This window comes from Hemitrygon akajei, chromosome 7, assembly GCF_048418815.1.
Source record: "Hemitrygon akajei chromosome 7, sHemAka1.3, whole genome shotgun sequence".
In the NCBI taxonomy this organism is placed as follows: Eukaryota; Metazoa; Chordata; class Chondrichthyes; order Myliobatiformes; family Dasyatidae; genus Hemitrygon; species Hemitrygon akajei.
The window spans coordinates 145,729,031-145,743,932 of record NC_133130.1 but is presented as its reverse complement, the minus strand read 5'-3'; the positions used below and the strand labels follow the sequence as shown (position 1 = coordinate 145,743,932).

Here is a 14,902-nt window from a genome sequence, read left to right as displayed (position 1 = left end):
CCTTGATCCAAATTCTGCCCTTAGTAATCATGTGTGTTCCGTTAGACTGAAGGATGGGGGCAAGCGGTGGACAGATTAGAATGATCAATCAGAGAAGCAAAGTCAACCAGTAGTTGAGACTTGACAGTAAATATACTTTAGGGAAAGCCAGATGATCACAGATAAGGGAGGATGCAATTACTTCATCAAAAACCATCAGCAAGAGTAGAAGGCAGCTTGTGCAGGGAAGGTAGAGAAAGGCCTTGGTCAGATAGATTATATGAACTGCATGCAACTCTTCTCCAAAGCATGCAGCTAGAGTGCAAATTCAGAATATCTGCACATGTTGGATTGATGCAGCTTATTTCAACTGATTCCAAAACTGATAGGCCCATCTCCTACCTCTATCTGCTTGTCTTCAAAGATCTTGTTAATACTTCTATTGAAAGCAGATCCTGAGAACATGGAGGTGATCGGATATGTCAAATCCAGCACTTTTTTCAAAACATTTGTCATTTCCTGTTAACATGAAGAAAACAAACATTACCTTCAAGAGAGTCAGTCAAACAAAGACACAAATTGCAATAAGCTATTAGAAGGCTAAAACGTTCTTTTTCCAGAAAGCATTTTTGAACATCTTTTCTGTAGCTTTAACATAAATATACAAATATACATAAATATACATTTAACCTAACAGATCAGTAGTGCTTCTGAGCATCTTTTTATGTCACCAATGTAACATTCCATTCTCTCCCTAGTGTATTCATCCAACCTTTTCAGAAGGGAAATGTTACTTCAACTATTATTAGAAAATGAACACAGATTTTTATTTTTAAACTTTTCACTATTTAAAAACAAAATCACAACGCATAGAATGCAAAATGAAGTAGAGTGCTTAAGCAGTCACGGTGAATAATAACCCCTCAAAGTGCTAACAAATGCATTCCCCATGGACCACTCAAACAGACATAATACTGGGATATTGACAGACTGTACAATCATGAATCAGATTAATTGAGTACAAATTTTAAGCTTACAAATAGAGCTATTTTCAGTTAGGTCACACAACTGTTCTATGGTACTTTAAAGTCTGTGATACTCCCTAAAGTTACACAGGAACAGGAAGAGACTCATCAGTCCTTTCGTGCTGAACTAACAATTGCATCTGGAGTGAACTAAGGCACAATTCCATTTAACCACCTTTGTTACTTACCTTAGGTTATCTTTCAAACTACAATACTGTACTGTGTAAATGTCATTGGCACCTGAGACTTTTAATGTAATTTTTGTTTGAGATGTTTATTTTCTGTCTTCTGTGTCAGCAAAAAAAGAGCACATTTTAAATTTACAAACATTCATTTTCCAAAATATTAATGTTTCGGAGACATTTTTGTGATTTGTTAAAGAAAGTAATAGACCACTTTTCAAATAAAATCTTGATTGCTTTGTAGGTATATAGCCCAGTGCATGGTCAAACAAAAATAAAGAGGATGCTAATGAGTTTTTCAAATAAAGGAAACAATTTCTCTCTTACTTATTGAATATTTTCATAATTTTAAAATGTGTATGTTTTAGACACTGTTAGCTAGAAGGAAAGGTAGGACAAATTTGCACTGCTTCTTTTGAAGCACGAAGGTTGAGGGGTTCCCTAATAGAAGTGTAAAGTTATGAAAAGCACAGATAGGGGATAACATCTGACCATCTTACCCAGTGGAAATGTTCAAGTGCAAGTTCAAGGTGAAAGGGGAATTTTGAGATCCATGAGGCAAGTTTTTAAAAAAATTTACAGATTGGTAGATTTCTGGATCCCAACATTTCTCTGCCTGACAATGAACTTCAGATTCTCATTTGCCTACGCAATTTAACAGTCTGCCAGTATCTACACAACTTGTTCCTCTCAATTTGAAATCTTTCACCAACTGCAATGTACAATGTTGGTCACTTCATCCAAGGAAAGCTGCGGCCCCTGTACAGATCCCTGGGAATGCCACTTGTCCCTTTCTCTCAATCACAACACATTCCCTTTCTGCCCAAGTAGGGCACTTATCTAATCATGTACAAGGTTACTTCCAGTTGCAGTCCCTTCCATTTTAATATGAATAAACTCTTCCAGAGAACTTTATAAAGATCATTTTGAAATACAACTTTCAGGATGCTTTGGTGTTCACTCTATTAATGATCCCTTCAAAACAAATACCGGGCAACAATTTAAAGTGCACATTTTACACCTAACAAAGGATAAACATAGACTTCCTGTTATCTCATTGCTGTCACCACCCAGTCACACATATCCATCTGTATGTTGCTTGGTGATGTAGAAAGAACTAGCATATGCAAGTAACATATCTACACTGTTCTGAAATTCAAATCAAGACCAAATAATATCAAGCAGATGTCCTTAACAATGAATCTGAGAGCATAAGGCAAGTATCGAAGGAAACTAATTATAACCATGCACCCATTTCAGGATCCAAGTTGAGGAGGCTTGCCTGCAGGATAGCTTGGGTTAAATCAACCAGCATAAGCGATTCACAGTCTGATCCCTTTTGACAGATAAACAATATTAAGCACTTCTGCACTGGGATACTGATTTAGAAATAACACTTATAGGAAGAAGTACAGTTGATGTTTCGGGCCAAGACCCTTCGTCAGGGTCCTGACAAAGGGTCTCGGCCTGAAACGTCGACTGTACTTCTTCCTATAGATGCTGTGTTCCACCAGCATTTTGTGTGTGTTGTTTGAATTTCCAGCATCTACAGATTTCCTCGTGTTTGCGTTTAGAAATAACACTTGTTTCAATACCTACCTAGACTTTAGTAATTCATTGCCTCACACACAAAATGCTGGAGGAACTCAGCAGGCCAGGCAGTATAGTTGATGTTCTCATCTTTTTTTCTCCAGTCCTGATCGAGGGTCTCAGCCTGAAACGTGGACTGCACTCTTTTCCATAAATGCTGCCTGGCCAGCTGAGAAGCATTTTGTGCGTGTTGCTTGGATTTTCAGCATCCGTAGATTTTCTTTTGTCTGTAATTCATTGCCTTGTCCATTTTGATGATAATAGCTTGCATGAGAAAAAGATTATTCACTCATCTAGTTTTTTTCTATTCATAGGTAGACAAATTAAGAGTTGTCAACAATAAATCAACTGCAAGAGTTTCATAAAAATTTTAATTTAGTTTTTTTATATTTAAAAAATGACTTGTAGCATAACTACCATCGAGGCCTTCCATTGGTCGAGGTTAACCATGGATGTTGTGTCCCAGCTGTCTACGTGACACACAAGCCAGGGCAGTATGATATGCATAATTATTTTTGAAAAAACATAAAGGCAATTTGCAATCATATTAAATCTGTTAAAGTAGATCCCTGGTAAACTAGTCAGTTGTCCTTGTAGAAACTTCACACCAATCTAGATGGCATGAGACAGATGGGATTCAAAACATGTTCAAATTATTGGCTGCAGAGAATTTAAATTTGCTCAATTTTGAAGGGGATCTGTGCAAAATACATACAACCATACCCAGATGCTTTGCTTCAGAGTGGAGGAAGGAGGTGCAGTTTCCATTCTTTGCCCACCCTGTGTACACATCTCAGCAAAAAAACATTTATGTTTACCTCTGCATCATTTCTGCCTTCCTCCCATCATCATGGGTTCAAATTCTCAGCCTTTCCTCAGTAAAAACTTCAGTATTGCAGAGCTCTGGGGAGTATGGGGTGCCCAGGGAGAGCTTGTCACGTCCATTCCAGGGCAGCTCACTCACCTTTGGTCCCCACCTAACACTCAACTCTCACCAGAGGCTCCAAGTAGCTACTTCCATGCGACTGCCGCCACACCCTGGTATACCACTTCAACAGGCAGGCTAAACCAGGTGAAGCTAGCTGGGAGCCTCATAGCGCCGTGAAATAGGGACGTGCCTGTCCTAGCATGCAAAGTCAGCTCTGGCGGACTGGGCGGACGAGCTCGGCAGTGAAGTCCAACGGCTTGGAAGGCAGGACTGCAACGATCCATGGACATCAAAGGGTGTGACAAGACATAGAAGATGTCATGGTCATCTACTGCAAACAAGGAAGACCCAGTTTGTGATGCTTGTTTGTACCACTGGACCTGGACTTCTGAGGTTGAGAGAGTGGAATTGCCCCAGTGCAACAGCTCTCCCACTTTACGAACTGTCGCATACAGGTTTCTGTCATTGTCGGACATGATGGAGAACCACAGCCATTCCAGAGCTTCTCTGGGCAGTTTTATTCACATCCTACCCTAACTCTAACACATGAACCACAGTCACTGATGCCATACATTTAACATTCCCATTATGGTCAATCTCTGCAAACCCTCTCTAATTCCAATCCCCACAGGCTGGGCTTCTCCAATTCTGCCAGTTTGGGTAATGTCCTTTCCGCTCATCAGATACAACATGTTAGCACAGCCTCCAGTGGTGTGCTCTGCCACTTGGCTAGATGTCCAGGTTTTGCTGAGAGTAGGACTCTCTGGGAAACAGGTGCTCAGGTCAAATTAAATTTCAATCTCAAAAGGATATATAACTTAAAAAAAACTTCAAGTCAGTTGTGAGATGAGGTAATCACACTGAACTATGATTAGTGAGCTACAAGTTCACTAATCAGGTACCTAAAATGAGACACCTTCAATTATACCTCAAAAAGTATATCAATATCAATCTAGCTAGAAATGTCTAAGAAACAGAGCATAAACACAGATCCTAATGTTAGATGTGTGTAAACAAAGTAGGAAGCAGAAACCCCATCAGAATTGCTATCCTCTACAAAGCTAAATCAATTTATGTTTACATTAAAAAATTAAATTCAGAACTTCTGCCGCCAACAATGTCTTGTCACTCTGACAGCAAGCTGTTTACATGTACTGTATTAACTCAATTGTGATGATATTTTGATTTGTGGTGTTGTGTGTGACATATGTTTTGTGGGTGCACCATGGTCCAGAGGAACATTGTTTCATTTGATTGTACATATATACAGTCAGATGACAATAAACTTGAAGCTTCAGAATTAATGACAGTTATCAAGTAAGTAGATAGTGGTTAACAAAATCTGTTGTCAGCAAATGTCTAGATTGGGGATGGGGAGGAGAAGAGAGAGGTGTAATTCTGGTGTCTGGTGGACAGATTTCATTGTTTCCATATCTGGCACCAGTTCCTGAATCAAGCACTCCATCTTGAACTCCATCTTGGCAAGAAATCTCCAGAAAATGTGCTCCAAGAACTTTGAAAAACTGTTACATCCTCTGTGATTCACTGACCTACAACCACTCAAAATGGAGCCAAAGTTTTCAAAGGGACAGAGAAATTCAAACCCTAAGAGCAGCAGCACGTGGCTACAATTAACATAGCAACAGAATGAATGCAAGGCATAACAAATGATGTCCCTATGAACCTGCAAACACCTGCTGCCTCACGGTGGTAGAGTCTGCAGATCCCAGAAATGATTCATCAGCTGACTGAGATCCCACAAAACTAAAATGGATGAAGATCATCCTTGATTCATATTATCCTAAGATGATATAGCAGTGGGTCAGGAGTACAAAATTGCAAGATGCCCACAAGGCACAGTCTTCTGATCTTAGCACTGCAGCAGTTTTCACACACACACACCCCCCCACCCCAAAAGAAACAAGCTAACAGCATCCTGAACCAGACTGAATCCGGGATCTGCTCCAGGACCAGCCAGCGTACGCCCAAGCCAAGACTCGGTCCCATGTTTCCACAACAGTGGGGCAGAAACGCAAAACAACCGGATCAATTCAGCAGTGCAGAGAAAGGAATGAACATTCTTGTGAGAGTGAGCAAAATCAGCCCAACCCTCATCTCCGTACCCAACACTCGGGCTTCCAATCTATTTGGGCCAATTTTTAATTTGTCCAAGCACCAAGTAGTGCCACATTCCAGGACCCGGACTCGAGTGCCCCGATATGTCTGGGCCACCCGGCCCAAAGCCATTCTCAATCTCACCAAATCGACTCGGCGCTTAAAGCGATCCAAATTCACATCTGGATTAGGTGGACGGGTATTGAAACTCTTCTGCATCAGTTCATCTCCAAATCACTCACTTCATCTCCAGCAGCAACACGAACTCTGCCTCCATCTGAACCTTTGTCAACGTAATTTTCTCTGTTGTCATTGTCGTCTTTGCTTCACCTTTCCTTTGCACGCTGCTACCATCATTCCATCCACGTCAACTCACTGCCGTTGTCAACACTCAATAGGCATTCCCATTATGTGTTGTTTTTTATTTTGAATTAGCCCCGTCAATGATGGATAAATATGCATGGCGCAATCTCCACGAGTCTGAAGGCAGTGAAGCCTTGGTTTCTAATCCTGCTAAGAAACAGAAACTACAAAAAGTACGTCAATCCAATGTTACATACCTGGAGCATGGTTTTATTCCATTCCTGTCTGATCAGCGATGCCCACGTGTCTTATTTGTAATACAGTACTGTCTAATGAAGCCATGAAACCATCAAGATTGCAAGAACACTTCCATAAAATACACCATGAAAAGGCTACCATGGTATTACTCAGTTCCAGAAGAGGAAAGGGGGATTTGAAAAGTACTGCAAACTTGAGTCATTTGCTAAGAAAGCTAAAAATGATCTTAATAGTGGTCTCATTGTTTCTTCTAACATTTCCAAAATGATAGCAAAGTGTGGAAAATCTCATGCAATCGGTGAAAGATTAATAATGCCTTCTGTATCAGAAGTGCACACCACCGTTCTCAAAATGGATACCAGAGCTTGGGAAACAAGATTGAACTTCTACATGGAAATGTAGTATACCTAGCCGATCTGTATGATAAAATGAATATTCTAAATATGAAACTGCAAGGTGAGAATTTCAATTTAATCCAGGAAAAATGTGAGTGCTCACTTTTATCAGAAATTTAGAAATATATAAGCAAAACATTGGGAGAAGAATGGTCTCACAGTTTCCTGCCATAGAAAGCATGGCACTCCCTTTCGCAGACAGTGATTTGCAAGAGTACTGCTTACACCTGCAGTCACTGATGAAGGATTTTCAGAATCTATTCAAGGATTTGAATGATCTGGAAATTCCAGACTCAGTAATTAACCCATTTTTTGGCAAGGTGGAAGAACATGAAGAGAGTTTGCAAGAAGAAATTATCAAAATTCAGAATGAAGTCAAGGCAAAAATGCTTTTCAAACATGCTGGCTTTTGTGGTGTGTGGCTACGCTGTCATATTGAAGTTTCCTGGTCTTTAGGGAAGAGCCAAACTGTTCTTCATAGCATTTCCAACCTCCTACTTTGTTGAAAGAGGCTTCAATGCAGTGAACCACATACTCTCAATAAAACAGAAACTGCTCGGACATTGTTACGCATGGGGATTTAAGGCTTTTGCTGTCACAACTTGAACCAGATATTTCAACTCTTGCTGAAGACCTTGAAGCTCAAGGAACACATTGATACTGAAGCTGCTGCACGGTGCACAGGTACTGTGTAAGACAAATAAGAATTTAAAGCAGAATCATTTTTTTCATGTTAGCATATGGTTGACATGTTTTTACACTATGGGGGCTGGAAAGTCAGTTGTGCCTAAGAGGGGCGCTGGCAAGTATGAAAATGCTTTGGGGAGTGGTGGGCTAAAAAAGGTTGGGAAACACTGGTCTATATGAACTTCAGATTTTTTTAAACAAGGAAACAAGACCTCTTCTGACAGACTGGTCAGAAAAGCCTCTGGCATCCAAGGAGGAGGATATTGTTTTCCTAAATCTTTTTGTCACTCCAGACTTCCTCTTTTAAAAACCTATGTTTTAAATCAAATGGATAAATTCCTATTTCCTCCTTTTACAACAATATTATGAAAACAAAATTAAGCTTATTATTGGCATCCTGCTTTACCATGATGAAAAAAATACTTCAATAAATGAAGCATTCTCTAATGTTAACCTGATTAAGTTGTTATCGATTATAATTTTCTTATTAGTGACTTATGCCAACACTTGCACATTAAAAGCATTATTAATCTGAATACGTGTTCAAGGAATTATGCAGTTACACATTTGTCAATTCATTCACATAGAGCCCAGAGCAGTTTTAAGTTTTATTGAACAGATTTGAGACTGTAAACTACAAAGATATAATGAAGAAATAAGTACAAATCACTGTTTAGACAGCTTAAGAATAATGAAAGCTTTACATGGCTCATGGAATATAGGTTCAACTGGATTATACCAGCGGTGGAAAATTACAGTTATTAGAAAAGGCTTGAGATGCTCGGACTTCAGAAGGAGATTTAATCCATTTTATTGTGAATAAAGAAAGACAAGTTAATGTCAAGGAGCCATTAATTTTAAAATCATTAAAGAGCACACAGAAAGGTTAAGACGAATGTCATCACACAGGGGATTATTGTAAGTCAGAATACTTTGCTGCAGGGAATGGTTTAACTAAAGTTCAATCTTTAAGGAAAAATGTAAAGCTGGTTTGCTTACTAGAAGAGGCAAATATAGATTCTGTGTTACAAACTTTGAGGGCAATTGAAACTCTGACTGATTCTGTTGTTAATTGTATTCTGTAAAGAAGAAATGGATTTGCAAAGTCTGAAGTAAAAGCTGTAACTGAAAACTGAATAGTCTTCTCTTTATTTCCTGATCAAATATTTACAAAAATACCTGCATTATGGAAGCACAGTCTCACAAAAGGAGACTCAAGGTACAACTGCAGCAATGACCTGAAGCATGTGGCCAAAATAGCAGAAATGAAAAAATTCTTAAGCCTCAGCAAGTGACATTTTGCACAATATTTTATTGGCTGTAAAGCATATATGTCACCCAATTATGAATCACGATAAATAAGCTTTCCTCCTTTCTGCAGATCCAATCAAGGGCTTATGTTTCATGTCCTGACCCTGTATCTATCACTTGGCTCTTTTCCTTCTGTTTTCCTTAATATCTAGTCTTTGGGGCACATGTAAAGATGAGTTGGCATTCTCGTGCATTCCCTGCACCATCAGTAATGCCAGGACCTGGGAAAGGAAAAAATCTAATCAATTGAGCTTAATGAACCTACACCAGATGCCACTTCAAGACCTTCAAGGTGCTCACCCCTACTTTTTGACCACCTCTGCCACCTCAGTCCGTACTTTGTAGAATGGCTATGAGCATCTTTCACTGTCAAGGAGTCAGCACAGAACCTAGAGATGACCCATCCTTTCCTTCCAGCAGAGGACACTGACAAAAATGTTTTTAACGGCACAGAATATGCCTTTTGCAAATTTTTTCTAATTTTACAGACCTTGAAGGAAGGATTTAAGAAAGAAAGAAAAAATTTATACAGCAGAAATAGATTGGATGTTTGGCACTTCATTTCCAAAGCATAGTGAGCTTCTGGAATACAGTGCCAATGGCTGTCATGCCTTTAACAGGAATCCCAGCCAGTCAGTGATCAGATCATGCATAAAATATCTTTCATATAATATTTAGTCCATGTGACCTCTTAGACTTGTTTCCAAAGCCAAAGGAGGTCAGAGGAAACTTTTAATAAATTCCCTTCTTTTTGGCTCCATACTGTTGCTTGTTTTTGACCTCTGAGAAGAACGAAGGGAAGGAGAAGTTAGTCATGATGTGGAATATGGAGTGTGGGAGATAAAAAGAAAGGACTAATTGAGGATCAGTATAAATGGTTATTTGATGGTCGATGCAGACTTGGTGGGCTGTGAGGGTTGATGCCATGCTGCATCGTGCACTGACGTTGTGGTATAAAGCTAGCTTATTGCAGGAACTTGACCGTCAAATTCGTTCATTCACCAGGCAGCCAAAGGAGAAATGAAGATGGGGGATAAAATGCAGATAATGGAGGTCCAATACTGATTAAATAGGCTACCTCGAAACAATGGCCAGAAGTTGCATGATACAGCTGGAGACATCCTGCCACCAATGCCATTACCAGCCAGCTAATCCCCCCAACAATATACATGGATTAGAAGTGAAAACTGTCTAAGCCCCTGTTCAGATATCCCCAACTTTGACTAATTCATGCACTAACTTGGGATATTATCACCTTACAGCCTGGCTCAAATTCAAACATTTGACATCATGACAAACATTTACAGTCTCATGATGACATACCTGCAGTACCCTTTCCATGCATATACACAATATAAACTACTACATAGACATCCACAGCATAGCAAATGTTAAATTGTCCCATTCAGGCTTAATGATTAAATCACTATGGAGGATTTCTTACTCTTGTGGGATAACATCATTCCTGACAAAAGCTGGGGGACGTTCACTCTGCTTGGCGGGTGAGACTTGTGGCTGTGAAATATTCGCAGGTTCTGGGGCCACCTCCGTGGCGGCTGTAGGAGATGACTCTGGGACTGCCGGGAGTGGTCCTGACAATCCTATTCACCAAACTATATGTAGCTGCATCCATTACTACCCATAAATTTGTGCCCGTGAATGGTCCAGCAGAATCCACACGAGTCGTCTGCCAGAGCAATGCAAACCATTCCCAGGGATAGAGAGACACTACACTTACATCTTCTGCATCTGTTTGCACCCTGAACAGTACATTGCGAACTGTTCAATCTGCTGATCTATCCCAGGGAACCAGATAAAACTTTTTTTTTGAGTCAACGCCATCACTTTGACCACACCTAGATGACTGACATGTTGCTCTTGCAACACTTTAGCTCTCAGTTTGAATAGTACAACAACTCACAATCCTCACATAAGGCAATTCCCATTAAGAGCAAGTTCATCCCAGGAACATAGAAACATAGAAGAACTACAGCACAATACATGTGCTTACTTTAGAAATTACCTAGGGTTACCCATAGCCCTGTATTTTTCTAAGCTCCATGTACCTATCCAGGAGTCTCTTAAAAGACCCTATCGTATCCGCCTCCACCATCATCGCTGGCAGCCCATTCTGCATATTCACCACTCCCTGTGTAACAAACTTACCCCTGACATCTCCTCTGTACCTACTTTCAGCACCTTAAATCTGTGCCCTCTCATGATAGCCATTTCAGCCCTAGGAAAAAGCCTCTGACTATCCACACAATCAATGCCTCTCATCATCTTATACAGCTCTATCAGGTCACTTCTCATTCTCCGCACTCCAAGGAGAATTTATTATCTCAACTCTGATAATTAAAAAAAATGGGGGTAACAGGAGTTTCTGCTGCTCATTTCAGCCACTATGAGTTGCCATGTAGACCTAAGACAGTGTGGGGTCTTTTCTGGTCTCCCTTCAGATCATCTCTGCTGGAACAGGGAGAGATTTGATTGTTTTAGGGAGAATACATGAAGAGGAACTCCCTCTTTTGTAGAACTTTCAGTTATTTCCTCTTCCAAGAGGAAACAGAACAATCCATCAACATTTCCACGATCATTTGTCTTCTTGAACTGAATCTTGTAATCGTGCCTTCCAAGAAACAGAGGCCAGCTCTGCATTCGTGCTGCTGCTGTTAGTGGAACACCCTTCCTATACAGGTACTGATTGAAACAAGTTACATCCCAAACCAAACACAAAGCTTCTCTGTCAATATGTGCATAATTTTTATCTGTAGCAATAAGGGATCATGATGCAAAGGCTATGTGGCGCTCACTTCCGTCACTCATGTGACATGACTGCACCTATTCCAAAAGGGAAGGCATCATAGAGCAAGCTTCAATGGATGATGTGGATCATAATGTGTGAGTACAGTGTCTGGTGTCACCATTTCCTTTACCTTTTTGAAAGCCACCTCACACTACTTGGTCCATTGCCACTTCTTCCCGATCTATATGAGTTTAAGAGGTGGAGCACAGTAACCAATTTAACAGGAACCTGTTAGTGTAATTAACAAATCCTATAAAGGATACAACAGAGACCCGTCCTTTGGCATTGGGGCTTCCACCACTGTTTGAATTTTCACTGCACACTTGTGTAATCCTTGTGCGTCAATAGTGTGACCACAGTAAGTGATGCTTGGTTTAAGGAAATCACAATTGCGTCGTGCGCCAAGTCCATAATTTTCTCATCTTTTTAACACTGTCTTGAGATTTTGGAGATGTTACTTGCCATTCTCACCAATCACAATGTTGTCATCCAGGTAACAATGAGTGCCTGAACAGCCTTGTAGCACTATAGCTTTCTGTGAGAGTGCAGGTGCAGATGATACTCCAAAAATGAAGCCCTTTGTGAGTGTTTATGTGGAGAAATGCTTTGAACGCTTCTTCCATCTCCATCTGTAGGTAGTTCTCATCTAAGTCCACTTTGCTGAAGAAGAATGTGCTGGCATTGGAGAGGCTTCAGAGGAGGTGTGAGAGAATGATTCTGGCAATGAAAGGGTTAATATATGAAGCGTGTTTGATGCTCTGGGCCTGTACTTGTCGGAGTTTAGAAGAATGCTGGGGGGAGGGGGTCTTACTGAAAGGTCTAGACAGAGTGAATGCTGAGATGATGTTTCCAATAATTGGGAGTATCTCTAAAGCACAGCTGAAGAATAGAACAGAGAATTTGCTTGTTTCCTTTATGTGGACTATTGGTTTATTTTGAACTCTACTGATGCCACAGAAGAACAAACGTCACATCCTATAAGACAGCAATAATAGCCCTGATTCTGATTCTGCTGGAAGCACTCAGCAGACCAGTTACTATTCTACAACTGATATCCTACTACTGAAATGGAGTATCAAAACAGTACAACAAAATCATTAACTTTCAGGTGAACAAAATGCTATTAAGTTTTATTCCTCCTCACAAGAGGAATATTAACACTACACATGTTCAGTCCTACAGAAGCATTATAGTGCCCATCACACTAAAATTAAATGCAATTAGTAAACAAACACAGGGAAATGCTTTCTGACTTTGCACTTGAGATAGCTTCAGTGAACCTGATGACATGACTGCAGTAATTCGTTTATTCAATAACAGATGTGTTCTATTGCAGAATGTGAACACTCAGCCCACCCAGTCTGTAGCAGTTCTGCCAATCTCATTTTCCAACTAATACCCTGGAAATTATTTTCCAATTGCCAATCCCAGCTTTGTTTTTAAACACGACTGACTTCACTTCCACCACATTTGCGCCCCCTTTTTTTTCTTTTTAGTGCCCATCTTCTACCTGTCCCATGAAATCTGCACCTCTTGGTGATTGATGCATTAAATAATGTGAGCAGTAATTCTGTTTATCCTTCCCAAACCTCATGTACCTCAATCAATTCACTTCCAATTTTCTTTGCTCCAAGAACAGAGAATCCAGTTTAACAATGCAACAGAGATCATTTGCCCCTAGAAATACCTTAAAAACCTATTTCTGCACTTTCTCCAAGATCTTCATATCCTTTCTAAAGAGTGCTGAACAGAACTGGGTCAATACTCCAACTACATCCCAACTAGTCTTTCATAAAGGTTCATCACAATTGCATGCTTTAATATTTTATGTACTGTTTTTGAAACCTAAAATCTCATGTGCTTTAACTACAGAAAGCAGAAAAATCCAATGCAGTTAACTATCCTTCCTTGGTCTCTCTTCCCATTCCCAAATCACTCTGCTTTTGATCAAGTGGCAATAACTGTTCACCAATCCTTTGCTTAGATTTGGCTAGCACCACAGCTCCTTACCACAACCTTGGTCCGAGCAATGCACAATGGAAGGACTGGATTCTAAAAGGAACATGAGTTAACTGATGAAGGTATCACACCAGCAATAAGTGTGGCCTCAAAAAGTCCTGCAAAATTGAAGTCTGTGGTGATCAAGAGGGGGAGAAAAAGCTTTACTGAAGTCACGCCAGGCATAAAGGTACAGGAACCTCAAGTCCACACCACCAGGTTCAGTAACAGTTATTACTCCTCAACCATCAGGCTCTTGAACCAGAGGGGATAACTTCACTTTCCCCAGCACTAAACTGATTCCACAACTTACCGACTTTTAATAGCTCTCCAACTCCTGCTCTCAAAATTTACTGCTTATTTATTTATTTATTTATTTATTATTTTTTCCCTTTTGTATTTGCAGTTCGTTGTCTTTTGCACATTGGTTGTTAGCCCATACGTCAAGTGAGGTTTTCATTGATTCTATTGTATTCTTTCTATTTGCTGTGAAAGCCCCCAGAGAATAAACGATGACATATGTACTTTGATAATAAATTTACTTTGAACCTAGTGGAAGATGGGTGAGGATAGTGCAGGCGAATTATTCTAGCCCAGGACCTCATTGAAGGGGTTCCTCAGGGCAGTCTGAAGTCCAACCATCTTCAGCTGCTTTATCAATAATCTCGGTTCCATCACAAGATTCAATAATTACATGTTTTACTTATAGCTTCACAACAAAGGAGTCAATCCATGCCTGAATGTAGCAACATCTGCACTACATTCAGACATGGGCGGATACGTAGCAAGAAACATTCACGTGACAAGAGTGTTGAGCAACGAACATCTTCAATAAGCTAACAGCCTTTCCTTTACATTATGGTTGATTCCCCCACAATCAACTATTCATCAGAAACTCTTCTATGACATAGAAGGAGTACAAATGACAGAGCCTGAGTACATTGAAGGAGTGCAGGAGACACAGTTCTGATCCGTAAAAGGAGGATGGGAGACAGAAACCTGGTGAGTGAAAGGAGAGCCACTGACAGGACCAGAGAGTTTAAATAAGTATTTGGAAGATTGCGGCCAGGAGCACCGAAGGAATTCAAAACAGTAATTGCTTTAAGAGCCAACGAATGAACAAATTTGTTCAAGGGTATGTACAGCCTGTCTGTTGATTAAGTTAATCGAATAAACAGAGATATGACTAAAGCATTTTAAACCAATTGAATTCACATTTGTTGCCATGTGTGTTCTGGGTAAGCATGGCAACAGCAACTGGCATCAACAGAAGGAGCTCGAGCTCAGGGTTTTGGATGCCGTACAGCTGATGGTGGAGGGGAAAA

General features: G+C 40.2%; 1 protein-coding gene across 1 annotated transcript in view; it reads right to left on the bottom strand.

Annotated features, from left to right (window-relative positions):
* Positions 1-14,902, bottom strand: part of pnpla7b (patatin-like phospholipase domain containing 7b) — a 331,521-nt gene that overhangs the window by 74,145 nt on the left and 242,474 nt on the right. Inside the window, exon 28 of the mRNA XM_073052200.1 lies at positions 382-498. Coding sequence (XP_072908301.1) covers positions 382-498 — 117 coding nt within the window. The remainder of the gene's footprint in view (positions 1-381; positions 499-14,902) is intronic.